Here is a 22,858-nt window from a genome sequence, read left to right on the forward strand (position 1 = left end):
GCCGTCTATGGGGTCGCACAGTCGGACACAACTGAAGCGACTTAGCTGCAGCAGCGGTTTGATTGTGATGTGCCTAGATGAGTTTTCTTCACTTTTATCCAGCTTGAGGTTTGCTGATTTTTTTTCATGTGTAAATTAGCTTTCACGAAATTTGGAAATTAAAAAAATTTTTTTTCAAAAATTTTTTCTACCCCATTTTCTCTCTTCTTTCCTTCTTGCATTCTAGTTAAATATATGTTATTCATTCTGATTACCTTAGATCCCTGGGGCCCTGTCATTCCTAATTCAGTCTTTCTTCTTCCTGTTTTTTTTTTTTTTTTAAACCGGATAACCTAAATCTATCTTCCCTAACTTGTTAAGGAAGCCCTTTTAATTTTATTCTTGATATTTTATTTTAAACTTTTATTTGGATATTTAATTTTCAGTTCTATAATTGTCATTGTTTCTTTTTATAGACACTTTTTATTCTGAGATTTCCTGTTTATTTATCATAAGTACATTTTTATTTACATGAGTAAGCATTTTTATATTCAGTTCAGTTCAGTTCAGTTCAGTCGCTCAGTCATGTCCAGCTTTTTGCGACCCCATGAATCGCAGCACGCCAGGCCTCCCTGTCCATCACCAACTCCTGGAGTTCACTCAGACTCATGTCTATTGAGTCAGTGATGCCATCCAGCCATCTCATCCTCTGTCGTCCCCTTCTCCTCCTGCCCCCAATCCCTCCCAGCATCAGAGTCTTTTCCAATGAGTCAATTCTTCGCATGAGGTGGCCAAAGTACTGGAGTTTCAGCTTTAGCATTATTCCTTCCAAAGAAATCCCAGGGCTGATCTCCTTCAGAATGGACTGGTTGGATCTCCTTGCAGTCCAAGGGACTCTCAAGAGCCTTCTCCAACACCACAGTTCAAAAGCATCAATTCTTTGGCGCTCAGCTTTCTTCACAGTCCAACTCTCACATCCATACATGACCACAGGAAAAACCATAGCCTTGACTAGATGGACCTTTGTTGGCAAAGTAATGTCTCTGCTTTTCTATATGCTATCTAGATTGGTCATAACTTTCCTTCCAAGGAGTAAGCGTCTTTTAATTTCATGGCTGCAGTATTAACTACTTTAAAAATGTTGTGTGATCCTACTAAAATCTGTATTATCTTGAGTCTGGTTTCCATTAATTGCCTTTTCTTATAAATATGGGAAATTTTCCCTGTCAAGTAATTTTAAACTATATCTTGAATATTTTGACTTATTCATTGTGGAGACTCTAAAGTCTGTTATATTTCTTTGAAAGTATTGTTTGTTTTTTAATTTGGCAAACATTTAACTTGGTGATCAAACTCCAAGTTTTCTCTCTTTTGTGAGTAGGTGGCTGCTGAAATCTCTGTTAAGCGCTTTTAACCTTGTCTGGTCAACTTAGAGTCTGATGTACCAATACAAACCTACACGTGATTATTTAAAATAGAAGGGCACTGAATGTTTCATTTCTCATGGAAATAAGTAAAAAGCAGTTTAGTATAGTGAAAAACCTTGACATTGGAATCAGACATATTCAAAGTCAGATTCTGGTTCTTCCACTTATAGCTGTTTTGACTTAGTACAAATTATTTGACCCTTCTGAACTTCAGTTTTCCTATCAGTAAAATGAGATACATTTATAGTTATTAAAAAAAAAACCAAAAACATGCTCATTATGTTCCTAGCACAGGCCCTCAATAAATAGCAACCACTATAGTCATTATCCTCCTGGCACCACTGGTATCATTGCTGATATGCATCATGGAGCAAGGATTTGTACTACAGATAAGGTATTTCAGTAGCCTTATAGCCTTAAAGGGAATCTGAAAAGCCTTAAAAGGAATTTTTACTTTGTGCCAGCTTGTTCTTTCCTTTTTCATCTCTGATAAAAATAATTAGGGTCCATTTACATCATTTCATAGCTTTGCCAAACAGCATTTATGCAGCATTAACAGTATTAAAAGTACATATCAAGCTTAATATTGTGTGCAGACACACTTTACAAAGCAAATTGTGCGAGTATTATTTAAGGTTCTAAGTGCTTTATGTTTCAAATGGTGTATCAGGCATAGAGGGATCCCTTATACTGATCTGGTCTTAATTTAGGAGTATATGGGTAACATGTGATTTTCATGACTGAAATATGGTCTTAGTCAGATGAGAGTCCACAAGATTTTACAAATCTGCCTTTCTCTAATCGCTTCACCAGTGGCTCAGCAGTAAAGAATCCACCTGCAATGCAGGACACAGGTTCAATTCCTGGGTTGGGAAGATCTCCTGGAGAAGGAAATGGCAACTCTCTCCAGTAGTCTTGCCTGGAAAATCCCATGGACGGAGAAGCCCCTACAGTCCATGGGGTCACAAGAGAGTCATACGCAACTGAGCAGCCAAACAACAACAACTACTTTCTCTAATCAGACAATCATATGTAACTAAACATAGCATTGATGATTATAACTTAGATTCTTTGTTCCTGGAAATTTTTAATATCTTCCAATTTAATATCAATTTTTAGATTTTAAATTTAAGATAAAAGGATAATTGTGATCTGCTATATAATTGCCAAACTTCCCAAAGGCAATAATTTAGAAGAGTAGGAGTAGCAAATTGCAAATAGATAAGGGCAGTATTTTATATATCATTAGTAATCATCAGTATCTGGTACACAGTACATGCTCAATTATACTTTGAATGGAAGGATCAAAGAGGACCTGGAATTAGATTTAGAGTTTTATAGCCCTGGTGTCTCAGACAATAAAGAATCCTGCAATATAGGAGACCTGGGTTAGATTCATGGGTTGGGAGGATGCCCTGGAGAAGGAAACGGCTACCCACTCCAGTGTTCTTGCCTGGAGAATTCCATGGACAGAGGAGCCTGACAGGCTACAGTTCATGGGGTCGCAAAGATTAGGATATGACAGAGCAATTTTCACTTTACATATCATTTTAGAATATACCTCCATGTCTAAGATTCTATTTTATGTTACCATGGATAGCATGGTGTAAAAATGGGATAAAATAAAGAACACTGGAGAGGTCCGATTTGATCTTTTCTGGTCATTAGGTTCTGACACTCTTGTGCCTTCCCAGGCTATAAGAGCATAAGTCACACTCCTTTATTTCTTGCCTGGAAAATCCCATAGACAGAGGAGCCTGGCAGTCTACAGTCCATGATCACAAAGAGTTGGATATGAGTGACTGAGTGACTGAGCATACACACAGATATAAAGAACTCCTATGACTCATTGATAGAATAATAAACAACAATGGCAAAATGAGCAAAAGGACTTGAGTAACCATTTCTCTAAAGGAGATCTATAAATGGCCAATAAATATATAAAAAGATTCTCAGTATGACTCATCTTTAGGTAAATGCAAATCAAGACCACACTGAGATACCACTTCCCACCCAGGGTAACTATTATCTCACACATACACACACACACACACACCCCTACACCTATATATGAAGAAAAAATAATCAGTGCTGACAAGGATGTGAAGAAATAGGAATCCTTGTGCCATGCTGGTGGGAATGTAAAATGGTGGGGCTGCTGTGGAAAGCAGTTTAGCCAGCTCCTCAAATTGTTGAACATAGAATTATATATTAATCCATCAACCCATATAACTCACTTCTAGGTACCCCAAAGAATGTAAAGTACAGATACAAACAAATACTCGTATATTAACGCTTATAGGAGTGTTAGACATAATAACCAAAGTGTAGAAAACCTGAATTGTTTATTGATGATTAATGGATAAACAAAATGTGGTATATACATACAGCCGAATATTATTCAACCTTAAAAAGAAGGAAGTCTTGACACATACTACAAATGGATGGATCATTATGCTACATGAAATAAGCCAGACACAAAAGAAGAAATATTGTTGTATGATTCCATGTATATAAGACCCTTTAATTACCTACTTTGACTGCTGCTGCTGCTGCTAAGTTGCTTCAGTGTCTGACTCTGTGAGACCCCATAGATGGCAGCCCACCAGGCTCCTCCGCCTATGGGAGTTTCCAGGCAAGAGTACTGGAGTGGGTTGCCATTGCCTTCTCCACCTACTTTGACTATTTTAAGTCAAATTCATAGAGACAGAAAGTAGAATTGTGGTTGCCAGGGGAGGCTGGTGGGGGATAGGGAGCTATTTAATGGGTACAGAGTTTCAGTTTGGGAAGATAAACAATTCTGAAAGTGGATGGTGGTAATAATGGTGAACACAACAATGTGGATATACTTAATGCCACAGCACTCTAAATTTAGACATACTGCACACTTTAAAATTATTAAAATGTGGATTATACGTGATGCATATTTTACCACAAAATAAAAAATAAAGAATAGATAAAGATAGAAAAATCAGATGGGAGGATTGTAAAAGAAAGCTGAGGTATGAAAACTAAAACATTTTCAAACATCATTTTTTCTCTAAGCTTTAACATCATTTTTTCTCTAAGCTTTACCTTTGTTTATTCAGGGTTTACAAGGACCCCCAGGGAGTACTGGAGACAGGGGACTTACAGGAGAACCAGTAAGTATACTTTTATGTATTTCTAATTGTGTTTTTCTCATAATGTATTTTACCTGTCTCTTATTATTGCTCTGTTGTTCTGTGGCTGGTATGTTTTTGAAATCAACATTTATCATGAGCAGTTAATTATAAGAATGAATATTTTGCTGTGAAGATAATTTATAGTGCCTTCCTGGTTTCATAAAGTCAAATTTGATTCTGTTTATCTGAAACCATTAAAACTTCATGTATTTCTATTTTAAACAAATATAATTGTTTTATTGACTCAGAATTTTTTTCTTAACAGCTTTCTGCTTATATAATAATTATTATACTCCCCCAACACATACACACACACAAAATCACATTTATGAGGGCAACTCTATAATAAAAGACCATATAGAGAAGCCAGACTCTACACGTAATGGGCCAAAATGTGGAAACTTGACAGAAATGCTAGGTCAATAATTCAAAAACTTACATCACATTTTCATACATATGACTCAGTTATAGATTCTCCATGGAAAATGAACTGTGAAAATGAAATACCTTGCCACACCTTCTTTCTCACAATATATTCTTTATTGCCTATGAAGTCATTCTTCTGGCTAATGGTATCAGCTGTAATGTGCAGTAACATGCTCCTAAGATTTACAATACAAATAGTTTTTGAAACTACTGTGTGGTTGATCTTATCCATCACACGACACAAAAGTTTATAAGTGGTTTTTGCACAGTTCATTTAGCTAGTATGAAGGGGAAAATTCTAATAGTCAAAGAACTATTCTTACCCATCTGTGTTCATTTCCTGCTTTATATATTTAACCTGTGGGATAAGCTCTTCAAACAATAAGTAAAGATTTGGCTATGTGTGTAATTTTTCCAAATATAGAATCTTAAATGTGATATTGATTTTATCAAACTAAATTCTTCTCAGTTTTCTCTGGTTTGTATCTCTTAACCTGCCTTCCCAATTCTAATATTTATTTGATCAAAAATCATGCAAATATCTAAATATCTCTTTCTTCTAAAGAGACTATAGCTCCTTGAAGTCAGAGACCATTTTTTTTCATCTTTGCCATCCTCTTTCCTAGTACAATATCTGGCATATTTATCTATCTAGTGAATATTTGTTAAACAGCACTAACCAGAAGTGGTATAACCATATACCCAATGATGTAATCATTTAGCTGGTAATATTAGCTGAAGTGAAACAACATTAAAACTAATCTTAATAAAGAATGCATTTAAGTCACAATAAGCATTATCAACGGAGCTATGGCAACAACAGAGATAATATCAAGTTTTATACAAAAAAAGATTTACTGTTGTAACTGTAAATGACTAAATGGCTGAAAAAGCTTAAAAATTGACATTCAGGTCCCAGGGTCAGTGGCTCTGGTAAATAAAATATAAAGCAATTTGTAATGGGTGTGATGGGCTTTGTTTCACATATTTGAGCTACCTAGTAAAATCTAAGGGAATGTATAACAAAATAAACCATCTTAATCTAGGGTTAGGGAAACTTCCGGAAGAGGAGAATTTGTGCTGTGAACTGAAGGATGAAGAGTGGGTTACTTAAGCAAATATGGGGAAAAGTCATTCCAGAGAGAAGTCATGACCTGGGAGAAAGCCTTATATATTAATCTGAAGATCTAAAAGAAGGCCAGTGTGACTGTGACACAGGGAATCGAGTGGGAAGTAAGTACAAGATGAGGATGGAAAGGGAGGCAGGGGACAAAACACATGCAACTCTATAAGCCCCATTCCCAAGATATGTATTTTTAGCCTAAAAACAATGGGATATCATTGAAGGGATAGGGCTAATTTTATGATTGTCTTATTGTTTCATAAAGCTCACCCAAACCAAATAGGAATGGACCAAGAAAGCCTTTCTGTTACAACAGTCCAGATAAGATACAGTAGAACTTTTCTGATTAGCAGAGAAAAAAGTAGGTATAAAATATTCCAAATGAGATAAAATCAACAGGAGAAAGATGTAAAGTATGTGAAATATCTGAAGTATGGTTTCTAAGGTTGTGGCTTGAAGTATCAGTAGGTTATCTCTCATTGAAACTGAACCACAGCTGCTGAAACTCGTGTCCTAGAGCCCGCGCTTCGTAACAAGTCACCACAGCGAGAAGCCAACATGCCACAATGAGAGTAGCCCTCACTCGCTGCAACTAGAGGAAGCCCACATGTGGCAGCAAAGGCCCAGTGCAACCAAAAATAAATAAATACAATTATGAAAAAACAGATTTTAGGAGATACACTAAATGTTAAAAGGGTTAAATGGTGGTTTGGGGTAATTTTTACTTTTATGTCTATTCAAGTGTTCCATAGTGAACATATTTAGGGGGCGAAGTTGTCTTTAACATTATATTTTTAAAATAAAATGACAAGTCACAAACTGGCAAATGTTATCAGTAAAACAGGACAGGAAAGAGTTAATGTCCACAACATATAAAGAACTCTACAAAATTTTTTAAATGACTCCCAAAATACATGGGCAAAGAGCATGATCAGGCAACATGTAGAATATTACAAAAATCTGATAAACAAATGACAGAATATTCAACCTCACTGGTAGTCAAACATATAAAATTTTAAGATACTAGGTGCTCCATCAATAATGAAAAACTTAAAAAGTAACTTATTGATAAAATAATATTCTATGCTGGTATGAATTTAATGAAATAGATTATAATTTTATACATTGTGGAACGTTAATTTTTGCAGCCTTTCTGAAAGTTGACTTGAGGTTATGAGCAAATAATGCTATCATGTTTCTCTCAGTGTGTTTCTACTAGGGTAAAACAACATTCTGAGGAGAATCTATAAATTTTGAAATACTATGCATAACATGTAATAAACCATAATTGAAAAATATTAGTGACTTCTTAAAACCTTTAATGGCTGTGCTGTTGAGTAAGAAAATTTGTAATACCTACATACCAACCGTTTCATTCTAATTCAAATATTTATCTCAACTATTTGGCAATATTTTCTGATGTAACAGACTTAACATTCACTTACAGTCTAACTTGTATATAATAAAGCCTATAAAGCAAACTTTTATTGTAAAGAAGAATTAAAAACAATATAACTGTCTAGCATTAAGAAAATTATTAAATCATAGTACTGCAGAATGTTAAATGGAATATAATATTATATAGCTATTGGACACTTTTGTTGTGAAATATTTATAATATGAAATATTTGCATTTATAATAGACTCTTAAATATTAAACAGATAGTTATTTATAAATATGCTCCCACAAAAGAACTAGAAGGAAATATGCAAGTATATTTACAGTGTCATCTCTGTAGACAGAATTACAGATGATTTACTTAATCTGTTTCTTTTTATAGTTTCCATACTTTTTGAATATTTTAAATGAAGATTAATACAACAACTTAGAAAAACATTTTAAGATAACCAACCATGTTGCAACTTTTTTCCTATTAATACATTTTTTTAAAGTGAAGTGTGTACAAAATTGTGATGGAATATAAGCTCATAGAATTTTAGCTATCTTATAGTTTTCTGAATCTAAAAATCACCTTCTTTGTACTATCTTTCAGAAAGACAAAAAACTGCAAACACCTTCTTTGGGTGGCTGGAAACATAGTATTAAATTGCAGTTGTCAAATAAGTGTTCTGGAGAAGGAAATTGCACCCCTCTCCTCTATTCTTCCCTGGGTAATCCCATGGACAGAGGAGCCTGGCCGGCTACAGTCCATGGGGCTGCAAAGAGTCAGACACGACTGAGTGAATAATACTTACTGAACAAGTGTTAATCTATCTAAAGTAATTTTGGATAGTTAAATGGCTTCACACACTAATTATTTAGTGTTTATTTACTTATACTATTAAGTATTACAGGGGAAAAGATCTCCATAAATGTCCCACATGCATTTTATTGCGCCCTAGTGATTATCCCATGTAAACACTGTTACAGTCATTCATATGAAATAGAAGAATTGTTCAACTGGACTCACTACTGTGATAAAATATATCATCTAGCAAACTCAAGCATATTTTCATTTCATTGGAGACCATATATTTGCTTCTTAAAAAATGCTACTTTGTTTGCCATATATTTTTCAGGAATATTAAGTAGATCTATGATTGTCATGGGAGGTTCCCAGGTGGTGCAGTTGGTAAAGAATCCACCTGCTCAATGCAAGAGACACGGGTTCAATCCCTGGGTCGGGAAGATCCCCTGGAGGAAGAAATGGCAACCCACTCAGTATTCTTGTCTGGAAAATCCCATGGGCAGAGGAGCCTGGTGGGCTATGGATCATGGGTCGCAAAGAGTTGACACCACTAATGACACACATGCACATGATTGTTATACTCATTAAATAAGATAATTCTGAAAGCCCTGGGCACTATATTAAATGTTTATTGAATGAATGAGTGATTTAGGGAATGAGAAAATGAAAGGCACATCCTTTCTTTCCTTTTCCTTTGAATCCAAACAAAGCTTAGTATTATTAACAAAAAAAGATGAATCAACTAAAGATTTAATTTTGTTTATACAGAGTAAGGGACTTCCCTGGTGGCTCAGACAGTAAAGCATCTATCTACAGTACGGGAGACCTGGGTTTGATCCCTGGGTCATCTCTGTAGACAGAATTACAGATGCATTTACTTAATCTGTTTCTTTTTATAGTTTCCATACTTTTTGAATACTTTAAATGAATATTAATACAATAACTTATAAAAACATTTTAAGATAACCAACCATGTCACAACATTTTTCCTATTAATACATTTTTTAAAGTGAAGTGTGTACAAAATTGTGATGGAATATAAGCTCATAGAATTTTAACTATCTTATAATTTTCTGAATCTAAAAATCACCTTCTTTGTACTATTTTTCAGAAAGACCAAAAGCTTAGTATGATCCTCTGGAGAAGGCAATGGCAACCCACTCCAGTACTCTTGCCTGGAAAATCCCATGGACGGAGGAGCGTAGTAGGCTACAGTCCATGGGGTCGCAAAGAGTCGGACACGATTGAACGAATTCACTTCACTATACGGAGTAAAGTAATACATTGATAAATGTATTATGTGTTGGTAGATATGATATATTATAATTATATGCACATATTAATTGAAATATAGAGTGAACTTTGTTTCTCACATCTTAAATTTTGTTTTAATATAGGGACCACGAGGACCACAAGGTGATGCTGGACCTCCTGGAGAAATGGGTGCTGAGGTAATTTTTCTTGGGGTTGTTTCTTGTTGGTTCATCGGTACTCAGTATTTTTTGTAAGACTTTTCAAGGGTAAAGTTGATATCTTAGCTATATATTTTGAAGAATAATTTTATAGTACTTTATTTAATATTCAGAAAATAAAATCTCAAGTTCTATTAAAAGCAGGGATAACTGTTGTATGGGCCTAATTTTATACATGTAACTTTCTCTTTAACAGTTCATTTAAATAACAGAACAAAAAGTAAATATAACTTTCTCTTTACTGATTTAGAGTTAATGTTGATAGCCCTTCACTCCATTATAGCAGAATATTGAAAAGTGACTCATTCAAGATATATTTTAGAATAATAAACTCCTTATGGCTCCTTTTGGCCACACCATGGCATGCGCCATCTTTGTTTCTGACCAGGGATCAAATCCATACCCCCTGCATTGGAAGTATGAAGTCTTAACCACTGGACTGCCAGGAAAATTCCCTCAATCACTATTCTGGCATATTTTCCTCAATGGATCTACTCAATCCCTACTTTGTATCACAACAGAATCGTCTCCTACTCTGTTAAAAACAACAACACTTCAAGTTATGAGCTATGACTTTCCTCTGCTTTCTTTAGGTTCAGAGGATGTAGCATAGTATAGGTTATCAGCACTGGCTTTTGAATCAGGTTTGGATTCAAAACCAATGTCTGCTACTTGTTAACCATTTACCTTGGGCAAAGAAGCAGATTATGATGAACATTATGATGATTATGATTATGATGTGCAGATCATAATCAGCCCATCAACCCCAAGATGATGATTATGATTATGATGAACATTCTCTGCACTCTCAATGCAGGGTGCTTAGGTTCAATCTCTGGTCAGAAAACTAGACCCCTCATGCTGCAACTAAGAGCCTGCGTGCCAGAACTAAAGATCCCACATGCTGCAACGAAGATCTGGCACAGCCAAATAAATATTTAGGGGAAAAACAGATAAATGTTCAAGGTTCTTCACGAGTATGTAAGACTTTTTTATTTGACCCAATCATTTCTCTATAATTTCATCTATCCTTACTCCTTATTTTGACTTTAAGAATCTCTACTGCCTCATGTTTGCATGTTCCTCCTCATACTATGCTGTGTTCCCTTATTCTCTCTTTTCATATGGTTAACTCATACTCCTCAGGCTTCTCTGGTGGCTCAGTAGTAAAGAATCCGCCTGCCAAAACTGGAGATGGGGGTTCAGGAATGAAGAAGATCCCTGGAGAAGGAAAAGGCATTAGAAAAGCTATCTGATAGCTCTAACTGAGGCCTCTCCCTTTGGCTTTAATTATTGATTTCCTGTTGTCTTCTGTATATGCACCTAGATAGCCTACAAAGTTCTCAAATTCAAAATATCTAAAGCAAACCCATCACTTTCACACTGTTATTCTTTTTATTCTTATCTCACTGAAAGATGCCACTTATGTCCAGTAACCTCAAACTGAGAGCTTTCCCAGACTCCTCTTCCTCCTTCATCCTGTCCGATCTGCTGTGCTTTCCCTTTAATAAGCTCCCACCAGTGTCTCAACTCTTTCGTTTTCTTTGTGTTCCTATTGCCAATGCTCCTTATTCCATGTCTCCTTCAGCTGCTATTATTCCTTAGCTATTTGTTGCCAGTGTATCTTTGTCATATCTTCCTTGTCCTTGAAATTTTTATCAGCTCTCAGTCTTTAATAAAATGCCAATTACTTAACATGTGAAACAGTGTTCTGCATTGTCTAACCTCTGCAGACCTGTTCAGCCACATTCCAATAAAACTTCTCCTCCTCTAATCCCGTGATTATGCAATGCCTTTTTGCTATGCACTGTGTATTCACTGAAAATCCAAGTGTGGCTGAGATATGATCCCTGACTCCATCAGCAGTTTATAATCTATTCCAGAAGATAATCATGTAAAAGATGATTATACTTCAATCTGTTAGACCCAAAGATGGAGACATTCACAGGACTTTATAAGAGTACAGTAGTGGGTACATAGCCATAACTGGATAAGGGGAAAAAGACTTGTCTGTGTTCAGATAAAGGCAGGGTACTGAGTTTTAAGGAATGAGTATGAGTTTGTTGTTTCGTTACTAAGTCATGTTTGACTCTTTTGCAACCCCACTGACTGTAGCCTGCCAGGCTCTTCTGTCCCTGAGAATTTCCAGGCAAGAATACTGAAGTGGGTTACCATGTCCTTCTCCAGGGGATCTTCTTCAATTCCTGAACCCCCATCTCCTGTTTTGGCAGGCGGATTCTTTACTACTGAGCCACCAGAGAAGCCCGAGTATGAGTTAACCGTATGAAAAGAGAGAATAAGGGTACACAGCATAGTATGAGGAGGAACATGCAAACATGAGGTAGTAGAGATTCTTAAAGTCAAAATAAGGAGTAAGGATAGATGAAATTATAGAGAAATGATTGGGTCAAATAAAAAGTCTTACATACCCATGAAGAAGCTTGAATATTTATCTTTTTTTTTTTCCTAAATATTTATTTGGCTGTGCCAGATCTTCGTTGCAGCATGTGGGATCTTTAGTTCTGGCACGGAGGCTCTTAGTTGCAGCATGAGGGATCTAGTTTTCTGACCAGAGATTGAACCTAAGCACCTTCATTGAGAGTGCAGAGTCCTAGCCACTGGACCACCAGGGAAGTCCCTAAACGTTCATACGTTATGGGCTATAGTAAGTCACTGTAAGGGCACTGGGCAGTGATAAAGTCTTGTGTATCTTTGTAAGATCATTTTAGCAGCCTCAAGGAGGATATATTTAAGAAGTCAAGAATGCAGACATGTATACCTTCTAAAAGGCTGTTGCATTGAACTAGGTAAGAAATGATAGAGGCCTGAACTATGTGAGAAGGAAATGAATTTGAGAAATGTTTGTTGTATAAATTCTGGAGAAACTGCATATTTGTGGGCTATGAAAAGCAAAGGGAAAAGAAAGTCAAAAATTATTTCCAGATTTCTAGGTGCAACAGAATGGATGGCAATATTCTTTCCTGAGACAAGTAAGAAGAATGTTCATCATAATCTGCTCCTTTGCCCGAGGTAAACGGTTAACAAGAAGCAGACATTGGTTTTGAATCCAAACCTGATTCAAAAGCCAGTGCTGATAACCTATACAATGCTACATCCTCTGAACCTAAAGAAAGCAGAGAGAAGTCATAGCTCATAATTTGAAGTGTTGTTGTTGTTGTTTTTAACAGAGTAGGAGACGATTCTGTTGTGATACAAAGTAGGGATTGAGTAGATCCATTGAGGAAAATATGCCAGAATAGTGATTGAGGGAATTTTCCTGGCAGTCCAGTGGTTAAGACTTCATACTTCCAATGCAGGGAGTGTGGATTTGATCCGTGGTCAGAAACAAAGATGGCACATGCCATGGTGTGGGCAAAAAAAAGAATGGTGTTTGAGGAAAATGGTTAAAGACATGTAAAAGCAAGTATACCTTACTAAAAGTCAAGCTGAAGTGGGAGACTTTGAATTTGCATCAGATTAATAATGATGTGGTTAATAATAGGTAGCAATTTCAGAGAAATTTCTATTTGCCTAGCAGTATCTATGTATTTTATCATATTAGTAAATTCTCACAATACTCAGTGAGGTAATGCGGTTATTCTCATTCTGCAAATGAGGAAATTGAGACATGAAATGGTTAAGCAACTTGTTCAAGAGCAGTAAGTAGTAGTAGTGGCAGAGCCCACACTCACACTTAGGGAGCCCAGTCTCTTAGTCACTATACCTCTCAATATGTAATGATGCCACTTTGCACAGAGTATAATTTTTCCACTGATACTCAACTAGGAATGGAAATAGAGAAGGCAATTCAAAATGCTACTCCAAGATTGGCATAAGAAAGGAGGTACCACTGAGATCAGAAGATCAACCATTGGATTTAGCCTAAGAATAAAAAAGCCAAGGGGTGCTGACAGATTGGGTGAAACTGGGGACTAGATGAGGTAGTAATATTGGTGAAGGAATGTGTACAATGTGCCAATCATTCTCTTCTAGGGACCACCAGGTACTGAAGGGGAATCTGGTCTGCAAGGCGAGCCAGGCACAAAGGTAACAGCCCTTAATAGTCAAGGAGAGGGTCTCAAACCTTTCACCACTGACCACTATGTTTGCCATATTGTGGTGAACACCCACTATCTTGGAAGCAGGTAAAGAATAGTATATAAAAATAGAAAGTGTTCTCAAATGAGTCAAAAATATTATTTACTTATCTATATATATGTATGCTGCTGCTGCTGCTGCTAAGTCGCTTCAGTTGTGTCCGACTCTTCACGACCCCATGGACTGCAGCCTACCAGGCTGCTCTGTCCATGGGATTTTCCAGGCAAGAGTATTTACATACACACACACACACACACACACACACACACACACACACACACACGTATATATGGGAAGGAATACAAATGAAATGGAGAAGGAAATGGCAACCCACTCCATTATCCTTGCCTGGAGAATCCCATGGACACAGGAGCCTGGCGGGCTGCAGTCCATGGGGTCACGGAGAGTCAGACATGACCGAAGTGACTGAGCACACACAAGCACAAATGAAAAAGCAAAATTATTATAAATAATCTGAAGAAAAGGAACAAACACTGTTTTGGAACCCCTATCTTCATAATATGCCCTCCATAATTATTAGACATGCAGACATGCAGTTTTAGTAGAAAAGAGTTTAATCTTCTCCTTTGTTTCTTCAGGGAGATGTTGGACCTGTGGGCAGTGTTGGAGCTGCTGGGGAGCCAGGGTTACGGGTAAGTGCCTACTAGAAACCATTCTGATGCACTGGCCCACCTATCTTAGCAATTGAAAACTCAGTGTAAAGACTTAAACGATTGTATAGAAAACTTCTCTTGTATTATAGAAAATGTTTGTCTTTATTTCATAATTTGAAAAGCTGCATGCTAAACTCTTCACATTATTATTTAATAGCATTGAGAGCCCTAACCTCACACACATTCTTTTCGCAGAATCAGATGTACTCAGCAGAGTCCTTGCCAAATGCGTGGGGTCACTGTGCATGTCACTGATGTTAGCATGAAGAAGAAATTCACAAATACTAATGATCAGCTCTCATGCTGTTTCTTGACCTAGCAAGAACAGATAAGGCATTGAAACATAATTTGTGTTTAGAAAAACAAAAAACTAAAGGCATGCAAAGTTAATACGTTTCAAAGAAATAATTAGATAATTATAATGAGATAGCTTACATTCTAATATAGACAGTGGTTCATTTAAGCTGTGGTAAGTTTTTTCCCAAGATAACAGGGGCCAAGATAATTTTAAGAGACTTTCTTTTTTTTCTTTTTTACTGAGAGGTAAAGTTGGGAGATGTTTTTTGCATCCAGTTCCTTTCTTGTTCATTTTTCCTCTTTTTTTCAGGGGCACAGACAGTATGAGGTGAGGGTAATGGAAGTATCAGCAGTGGGAGCAATGGGCAGCTGTGAAGACACTGACTAATTTATTTTTAAATGGTTCAGGTCACAGGAGAACTAGTACTTCTTTAATCACTTCATAAAGTGTAGCTCTACATTTACTTCTGCAAGTTCTAAGCCGGGAAGACAGCTTCCAAATGTACCAGGGCTTGCTTCTCCTGTGTTAGAGAGAAAACACAGACCTAAAAATCTGGTACACTGATTTTAACTGAATTAAGTTGTATTAATCCATGTAAATTCAGAAAAGCAAGCTACTATAATTTTATGAGATTCAGGATTTACAGTCTTTAAGAAATGTAGATGTAGGTGTCTGTTTCCAAAGCTACCACATGAATATATATTACCCTTAATTATCTTAAAGTTGTTAATATTCCAGGACCCTCTTATTTGAATTTACAGTGCTATAACTCTTTATATCATCTTCAGAGTTATTCTGGGCAAATTAAATCATGTTTATTATATTGTCAGGTAGTCCTTATAAATAAAGTAGAAGTAGGAATAAACGTACATAAAACTGCTACTTCTATGGATACGAGGAGCAAAAAATAAAAATTAGGATAAATGATTTAACAACATAATAGATATTATTTTCTGCTGCCAAATAGGGTGAACCAGGAGCTCCTGGAGAAGAAGGTCTACAGGGTAAAGATGGACTGAAGGTAAATTATGCTTTTAACATTATAATTAAGGTAGATGTTTTTGAGAAATCTTTAAAATATTATACTTAATTTTCTATGTGCCAGCAAAAATCTCCTTATTGCATGGTATAATTTTTCTTAAAATTTTTTCTGGGTTATAGGGGAACCCAGGAGGAAGGGGACTTCCTGGAGAGGATGGAGAAAAAGGAGAGACAGGCTTACCAGGGACCACAGGGCCTTTGGGTGGACCAGGTCTGATGGGCCCGCCGGTGAGTACCACGGGGTTCAATACTCAGTGAACTCAGCCTTCTACACACACACACACACACACACACACACACACACACACACGTGTGAATCATACACACACATTCTTGACCCCCTGTCCATTTGGTGTTTGAAAGTGTAGAATTATGGCTTGAGTGAGGGACAAACCAGGCACTGATTATCAGCCTTCCTAACATCCAAGGAAAAAAGATCCTTTTCCCATGTGTCACACAGGCTATTGAACTTCTTAATTTTTTCTCTCACTTTGAGATATAATTGACATATATAAGTTTATAGTACATGACATGTTGATTTGATATATATACATAAATATTACTAAATGATTACAATGGTACATTGTTTTATTTCAGCTTCCAGAATGCCCTTTAGCATTTTTCTGTAAGGCAGGTTTAGTGGTGATGAACTCTTCAGCTTTGGGTTGTTTGGGCAACTCTTTATCACTCCTTTATTCCTGAAGAACAGTTCTGGGTATGCTGCTGCTGCGTCACTTTAGTCGTGTCCGACTCTGTGTGACCCCAGAGACGGCAGCCCACTAGGCTCCCCTGTCCCTGGGATTCTCCAGGCAAGAACACTGGAGTGGGTTGCCATTTCCTTCTCCAGTGCATGAAAGTGAAAAGTGAAAGTGAAGTCACTCAGTCATGTCCGACTCTTAGCGACCCCATGGACTTCAGTCTACCAGGCTCCTCCGTCCATGGGATTTTCCAAGCAAGAGTACTGGAGTGGGGTGCCACTGCCTTCTCCGAGTTCTGGGTATAGTGTTCTTCATTAAGAGGGCTTTGTTTTTCTTCCCATATTATAAAGATGTTATCTCATTTTCTCCAGGTCTGTAAAATATGTACTGAGAAACCTACTTATAGTTTTATTTGAGCTGTTATATGTGATGAGTCACATTTCTCTTGCTACTTTTAAAATTCTCTCTTTGCTTTGATGGTATAATTACAGTCATCCCTCAGTTTCCATGGGAGATTGGTTCCAGGACTGCCACAGATACCAAACTCTTCAGATGCTTGAGTCCCTTACATAAAATGGCATAGTAGTTGCATATAACCTACCTACATTCTCCTGTATACTTTAAATCACCTCTAGATTACTTATATACTAGTAAAATAAATACTATGTAAATATGTTATAAATATAGTATAGATGCTATGTAAACCATTGTCATTGCATGGCAAATTGAAGTTTTGCAACTTTCTGGAATGTTTAAAAAATATTTGTATTTAATATTTTGATAATATTAATAAAAATATTGATATTATTAATATTTTCATTGTTTGACTCTGCAGTTGTGAAACCTGCAGGTACTGAGTGCTGACTATAATGTGTCTCAAAGTAGCCCTTTTTGGATTCAACCTATTTGGGATCCTTTGAGCCTCAAAAATCTGGACAACTATTTCTCTCCCCAAGTTTGGGATGTTGTCAGCCATTATATCTTTAAATATTCTTTCTGCTCATTTCTTTTTTTATTCTCCTGGTATTTGCACAATATTGTCCTACTTGATGCTTTCCCATAAGTATCCTAGTCTTTTTTATTTTTGCTCTTTGGGATAATTAAAATCACTTATCTTTGAGTTCATTGATTCTTCTGCTTGGTCAGGTCCGCTGTTGAAACTGTTGAATTCTTCAATTCAATCATGGTATTTATCTCTAGGATTTTTGTTTTGTTTATTCTCATGATTTCTATTTCTTTGTTGAATTTCTCATACATTGTTTTCCTAATTTCATTTAGTTATCTGTCTATGTATTCTTGAAGTTCACTGCACTTTTCTAAGAGGAATTTTCTTGCCTGGTGTGTTGCAGTCCATGGGGTTGCAAAGAGTTGAACACAACTTAGCAGCTGAATAACAACAATTCTTCCCTGGAGAATTCCATGGACAGAGGAGCCTGGAGGGTTACAGTCCATGGAGTCACAAAGAGTCAGGCACAACTAACACACTATTCTCAATTCTTTGTTAGACAGTTCACAGACTTCCATTTCAATTATTGCAGTATTTTAAGTTTCTTTTGATTTTGTTATATTTACCTGTTTTTTTTATGATCATAATATCCTTGCATTGTTGTTTGCACATTTGAGTAAGTGATCTCCTCTTCCAGATTTTATAGGTTTGTTTTGGCAGAGAAGGACCTTCACCAGTCTCTTTGCTTGAGGAAACTGGATGGGTCTGCTTATAGTGTTTGTGGGCAGGCACAGCTTGCTACTGAGATCTCCAGTTTAGTGGGGTCCCTACCCATATTGTGAGGCAACAGGAGAGTTGCCACTGGCTGGTCTCTGCAGTTGGGTTGGCCACCTGGCTAGTCTCTACATAGTAGTAGGGCCACTAAATAGGCACCCTGGTTGGGTAGGTATGCTGGCTCGGTTCCATGTCAGACAGGGCCATTAACTGGCTTCTGAAGTTACCTCTGGTAGGGTATGATCTCAGGCTATGTTCCCTGGAAGGACAGTAGCACTTGTTGGATTCTGCAATTAGGCAAGGCCTCATGTTATACTCTCTAGGCAGATGTGGCCCTGGTAGGACCCCATATTCAGGTAGAGCTGCAAACATGGCTCCACAGTTGAATGGAGCTACAGGCTGTGCCTCAGGTTTGAACAGAGTTGCTTTGTAATCAGTTAGGGCACTGGCTATGCTTCTTTGTTGGATGAGGTCACTTGCCAGGCTCTCTGATTAAGTGGAGCATCCAGCTGCATCTCACAGATAATACTCCATGGTAGGATGGAGTTACATTGCCTGGGTGAGGTTACAGGCTGTTTTTATAGTTGGACAGGCTGTAGGTGAAACTGTTGCTGAATAGGGCTGTTAGCTGGACCCCACAGCTGGGAAGTATTTAACTTAGACTGGACTCCAAGCCTTTCCAGGGTCACTGCTCAGATTCCCTGCTCTGCTGGCTTGGCTCCCTACCTGAGCAAGGCTGTAGTATGGACTCTACAGCTGCCTAAGTTTTCAGACGAGGCTTTCTGGTCAAGCAGGATGGGAGCCCATGCTTAGCTATTGAGCAGTGTTGTAGAATTACTCACCTGCCCAGGCAGGGCCATAGGCTCAAGAGCAGGTATGAACATTTGACTGGGGACCCACACCACTCCATTATTCTGGCCTGGAGAATTCCATGGACTATACAGTCCATTACTTTGCCAACAAAGGTCCGTCTAGTCAAGGCTGTGGTTTTTCCAGTAGTCATGTATGGATGTGAGAGTTGGACTATAAAGAAAGCTGAGCACAGAAGAATTGATGCTTTTGGACTGTGGTGTTGGAGAAGACTCTTGGAGAGTCCTTGGACTGCAAGGAGATCCAACCAGTCCATCCTAAAGGAAATCAGTCCTGAGCTTTCACTGGAAGGACTGATGTTGAAGCTGAAACTCCAATACTTTGGCCACCTGATGCAAAGAGCTGACTCATTAGAAAAGACCCTGATGCTGGGAAAGATTGAGGGCAGGAAGAGAAGGGGACGATAGAGGATGAGATGGTTGGATGGTATCATCAACTCAATGGACATGAGTTTGGGTAAACTCCCAGAGTTGGTGACGGACAGGGAGGCCTGGCTTGCTGCAGTCCATGGGGTCACAAAGAGTCGGACACGACTGAACGATTTTCACTTCACTTTCCAAATCATGCAGAACTGCAGCCAAGCTCCCTGATCAGACAGTGCCACCAGCTAAGTTCTGCAGATAGGCAGACCACTGGCTGGGATCTCTGTTCAGGTGCTGCTACAAGCAGAGATGAAGTCCAGTAATACTTTAGTGCTGGTTACTGTAAGTCTTGCCCCTTTGCCCATCTCATCTTTTCCCCAGTTGTCAGGCCCTCAAGTTCCCCAAATGATCCTCATGCAGACCTGATTGGGCAACTCTGGAAACATCTTGCAACAGTAGATGGGCTGAATATCCACTTTGGGTTCTGTTTTTCTCCACAGGAGAAGCTATAGATCAAATGGGTTCACTCTGCAGTGCTGTGTTGGCCTGGGGAAAAGACAATGCAACCCAAATGAAACCTTTCCTTCAGCTTCTAATGTGGCTATTCTGTCTCTGTGATTCAAGAACCTGCTTCAGCCTCACCCTCAGGTTCCAAGCCACACTTCTTGAGACCTGGGTTTCTAGGATTCTTGATAGTTTTAATTTTTTTAGAGGATTCATCAGGACTGGACCCACAGAGAAGCCAAATAACAAGTACTGAGTAAATGTGGTTATCTTCCTGAGAAGTTTTCTCAAATTTGTTTTTATATAAGAAAGTCATTAATAATTATTAATATTTTAGCATAGATTTTTTTTTTCAGACAACTGGCCTAGTTCCCTAAGAAAATACTAAAGTTATTTGGAGTGGTGGTGGGGAGGGCAGCAGGATACAGAACTAACAAAAAGGTCTACTCATGCCGTAGGACAACACAGCCAGGAATCCCAGAGGGATGATGCAGCATGACAAATGGTGATGGGCAGAACAGAGATGAAAAAGGGGCTCAAAACAAGACATGAAAAAATGATAAACACAGACTTCATCTGCTTCATAACTTTTCCCAGGAATAATCCTGCCTTGTACACATCTTTGGTGCCTTTTTTAGTAACAACACATGTGCATTTCTTTTTTATTCTTTTTGTTGTTCTTCTTGGAATTTTAAATGCCTTTTAGCTCATAAGCTCAATAAAAATACCATGGCATATTTTTTCAAAAGAATTTTATGACCCAAGGAGCTATTGCTTAATCAGGCAGCCTGATGTTCGATTTATTTTTGCACTTCAAAATAATTCTTCCTTAGGCAATGTCACAAAGATGCTACCTTAAAAATTCTTTTAAAAAATAAGAGAGTGAAAAATATTAATTTTGTTCCAAGTAAAGAGATGTTCTTTTTACTTTCTAAAAGATTGGTAAATGAAATCTGGATAGAAAAATAAGGCAAGGGAAACATCAGTAACAAATTCCCAAATCCAAGATGTAAACTCTTTGAACAAAGGAGAACATATTGTATTTCATGCTTGAAATCTGCTCTAAAACAGACAATTCAGTTGTCTAAATGCATAACTCTGCATGAGAAAAAGAGCTTGAAAGCTTCTGTGAAAAAAACATCTGCCATCATTCATTTCTTAAAAAGTGTATCACCCTGGTATTTAAGATCTAAACAGATGTGAAGCTATGTACTCTAAAGCTAAGTAGGTATAAATGAAATTGTCTTGTTTTATTCCTTTACAAGAAAACTTGATTGGATTTATTGAAGTTTAATTTTCCCATCTGTGTAGGGTGGTATAATATTAGGTAGGAGTGAATATCTTAAGAGAATCTGAAATTAAATAATGCACACTTTTCAAAGAAGCTTTTTCAGTAGAGTCTTAAAAGTGAAGTCAAAAAGATGAGAGGAATAGTTAGAAATATTTAGTTAGAAATAGAAAAGAATGAGGTATACATGAGTCTTATTTCTAAGACAGTTTCCTTGGAAACCCTGAAAAGTAATCACTTTAGAAATCTGAAGTCAGTGGCATTAAGGAGTAAAAGGTTATCTAAATCCTTATCTTCTGAGTGATTCATATAATTCTGGTTTTAGACTTGCCTGTTCTGAACTGTTGTGTTGTAAGGCAACACACAGTAGAAAGAACCATGCACTGTCTACTCTGCAAGAATTGTTCAAACCCATAGTCTATTACTAAAGTGCTGTACATTGTTGAGGGAGCCATTCTTTGGTTTCTCAGTTTACACATTACACTTAATAAAGGGGTTGGCGCTCTGCAGAACCCCTATGATGATTGTGTCAAGGAGGATGCTGAACTGGAAGGACTTTGTTTATTCTTTATCTGCTTGAATCAGAGAAGATTCTTCCATGTCTGGTTAACATATTAGCTTCTATACAGGCTTTTTTTGAGAAGAAAAGGTTACATAGCCTTAAAAAAAATTAGCTTGGATGTTTCTAAATTTATGTTAGCTTTACAAACTGTGACTCTGTAGAAATTTTCTAAATTTTTAGAAATTAAAAAAATTTTTTTAATTTTCTGAATTTTTATGTAGTTTCTAAATTTTTGTTAGCTTTACAAACTGTGACTCTAAAATTTTTCCATTCACTAATTCAGTGAAGTTTATGAGTTCCTTGGATGAGCCAAGAACTCTCTGCTAAGCTTTGGGAATACCAAGGAGAACAAGATGAGAAAGGTTGCTGATGTCAGATTTGACAGTATCATGAAGACTGAGTAGGCAAGATCACTGCAGGTGGTGGTTAATGTAGTGATGAAGATAAACAGGATGATGATAAAGGACAGCTGGTTAAGGGAAGGGGAAAGCCAACTAGTTACGAGAAGAGAAGCTATTTACACTAAGGCAGTGAGGAAAGGCTTCTCTAGATAGGGGAGGATTGAGCTGAGACCTCGAGAGTGAAGAGGAGCCAGTGAATGAAAGAACTTTGGGAAATCCTTCAAGGTAGGTCAAATAGCAAGGACCAAGATGGGGAAGTAAGAATGATCTAGGTATTTTTGGAAAACTAAAAGGAGTTTGTTACAGCAGAGTGAATAGTGAAAGTTGTTTGAGATGAGCTTGAGGAAATAGGTAGGTAGCAAATCATGAAGGACCTTTTAAACCATAGTAAAAAATTTGGCCTTATTTAAAGTATAGTAAGAAGCCACTGAAAGGTTTCAAGCAGAAGAAAAATATAGTCTCTAATGGGAACATTCTTTGTAATTTCCAAACTTTGTTTAACAATGTCTAGTGTTATTGGTTATCTCAAGGGATAAATTAATTTCCAGGGAAAAAAATAAAC

General features: G+C 37.3%; 1 protein-coding gene across 5 annotated transcripts in view; it reads left to right on the top strand.

Annotated features, from left to right (window-relative positions):
* Positions 1–22,858, top strand: part of COL24A1 (collagen type XXIV alpha 1 chain) — a 391,998-nt gene that overhangs the window by 265,116 nt on the left and 104,024 nt on the right. For all 5 annotated transcript variants that reach the window (XM_027536666.1, XM_027536671.1, XM_027536669.1 and 2 more), the window contains exons 33-38: positions 4,496–4,549; positions 9,706–9,759; positions 13,774–13,827; positions 14,478–14,531; positions 15,818–15,871; positions 16,012–16,119. In XM_027536666.1, coding sequence (XP_027392467.1) covers positions 4,496–4,549; positions 9,706–9,759; positions 13,774–13,827; positions 14,478–14,531; positions 15,818–15,871; positions 16,012–16,119 — 378 coding nt within the window. The remainder of the gene's footprint in view (positions 1–4,495; positions 4,550–9,705; positions 9,760–13,773; positions 13,828–14,477; positions 14,532–15,817; positions 15,872–16,011; positions 16,120–22,858) is intronic.

This window comes from Bos indicus x Bos taurus, chromosome 3 (assembly GCF_003369695.1).
Source record: "Bos indicus x Bos taurus breed Angus x Brahman F1 hybrid chromosome 3, Bos_hybrid_MaternalHap_v2.0, whole genome shotgun sequence".
NCBI lineage: Eukaryota > Metazoa > Chordata > Mammalia > Artiodactyla > Bovidae > Bos > Bos indicus x Bos taurus.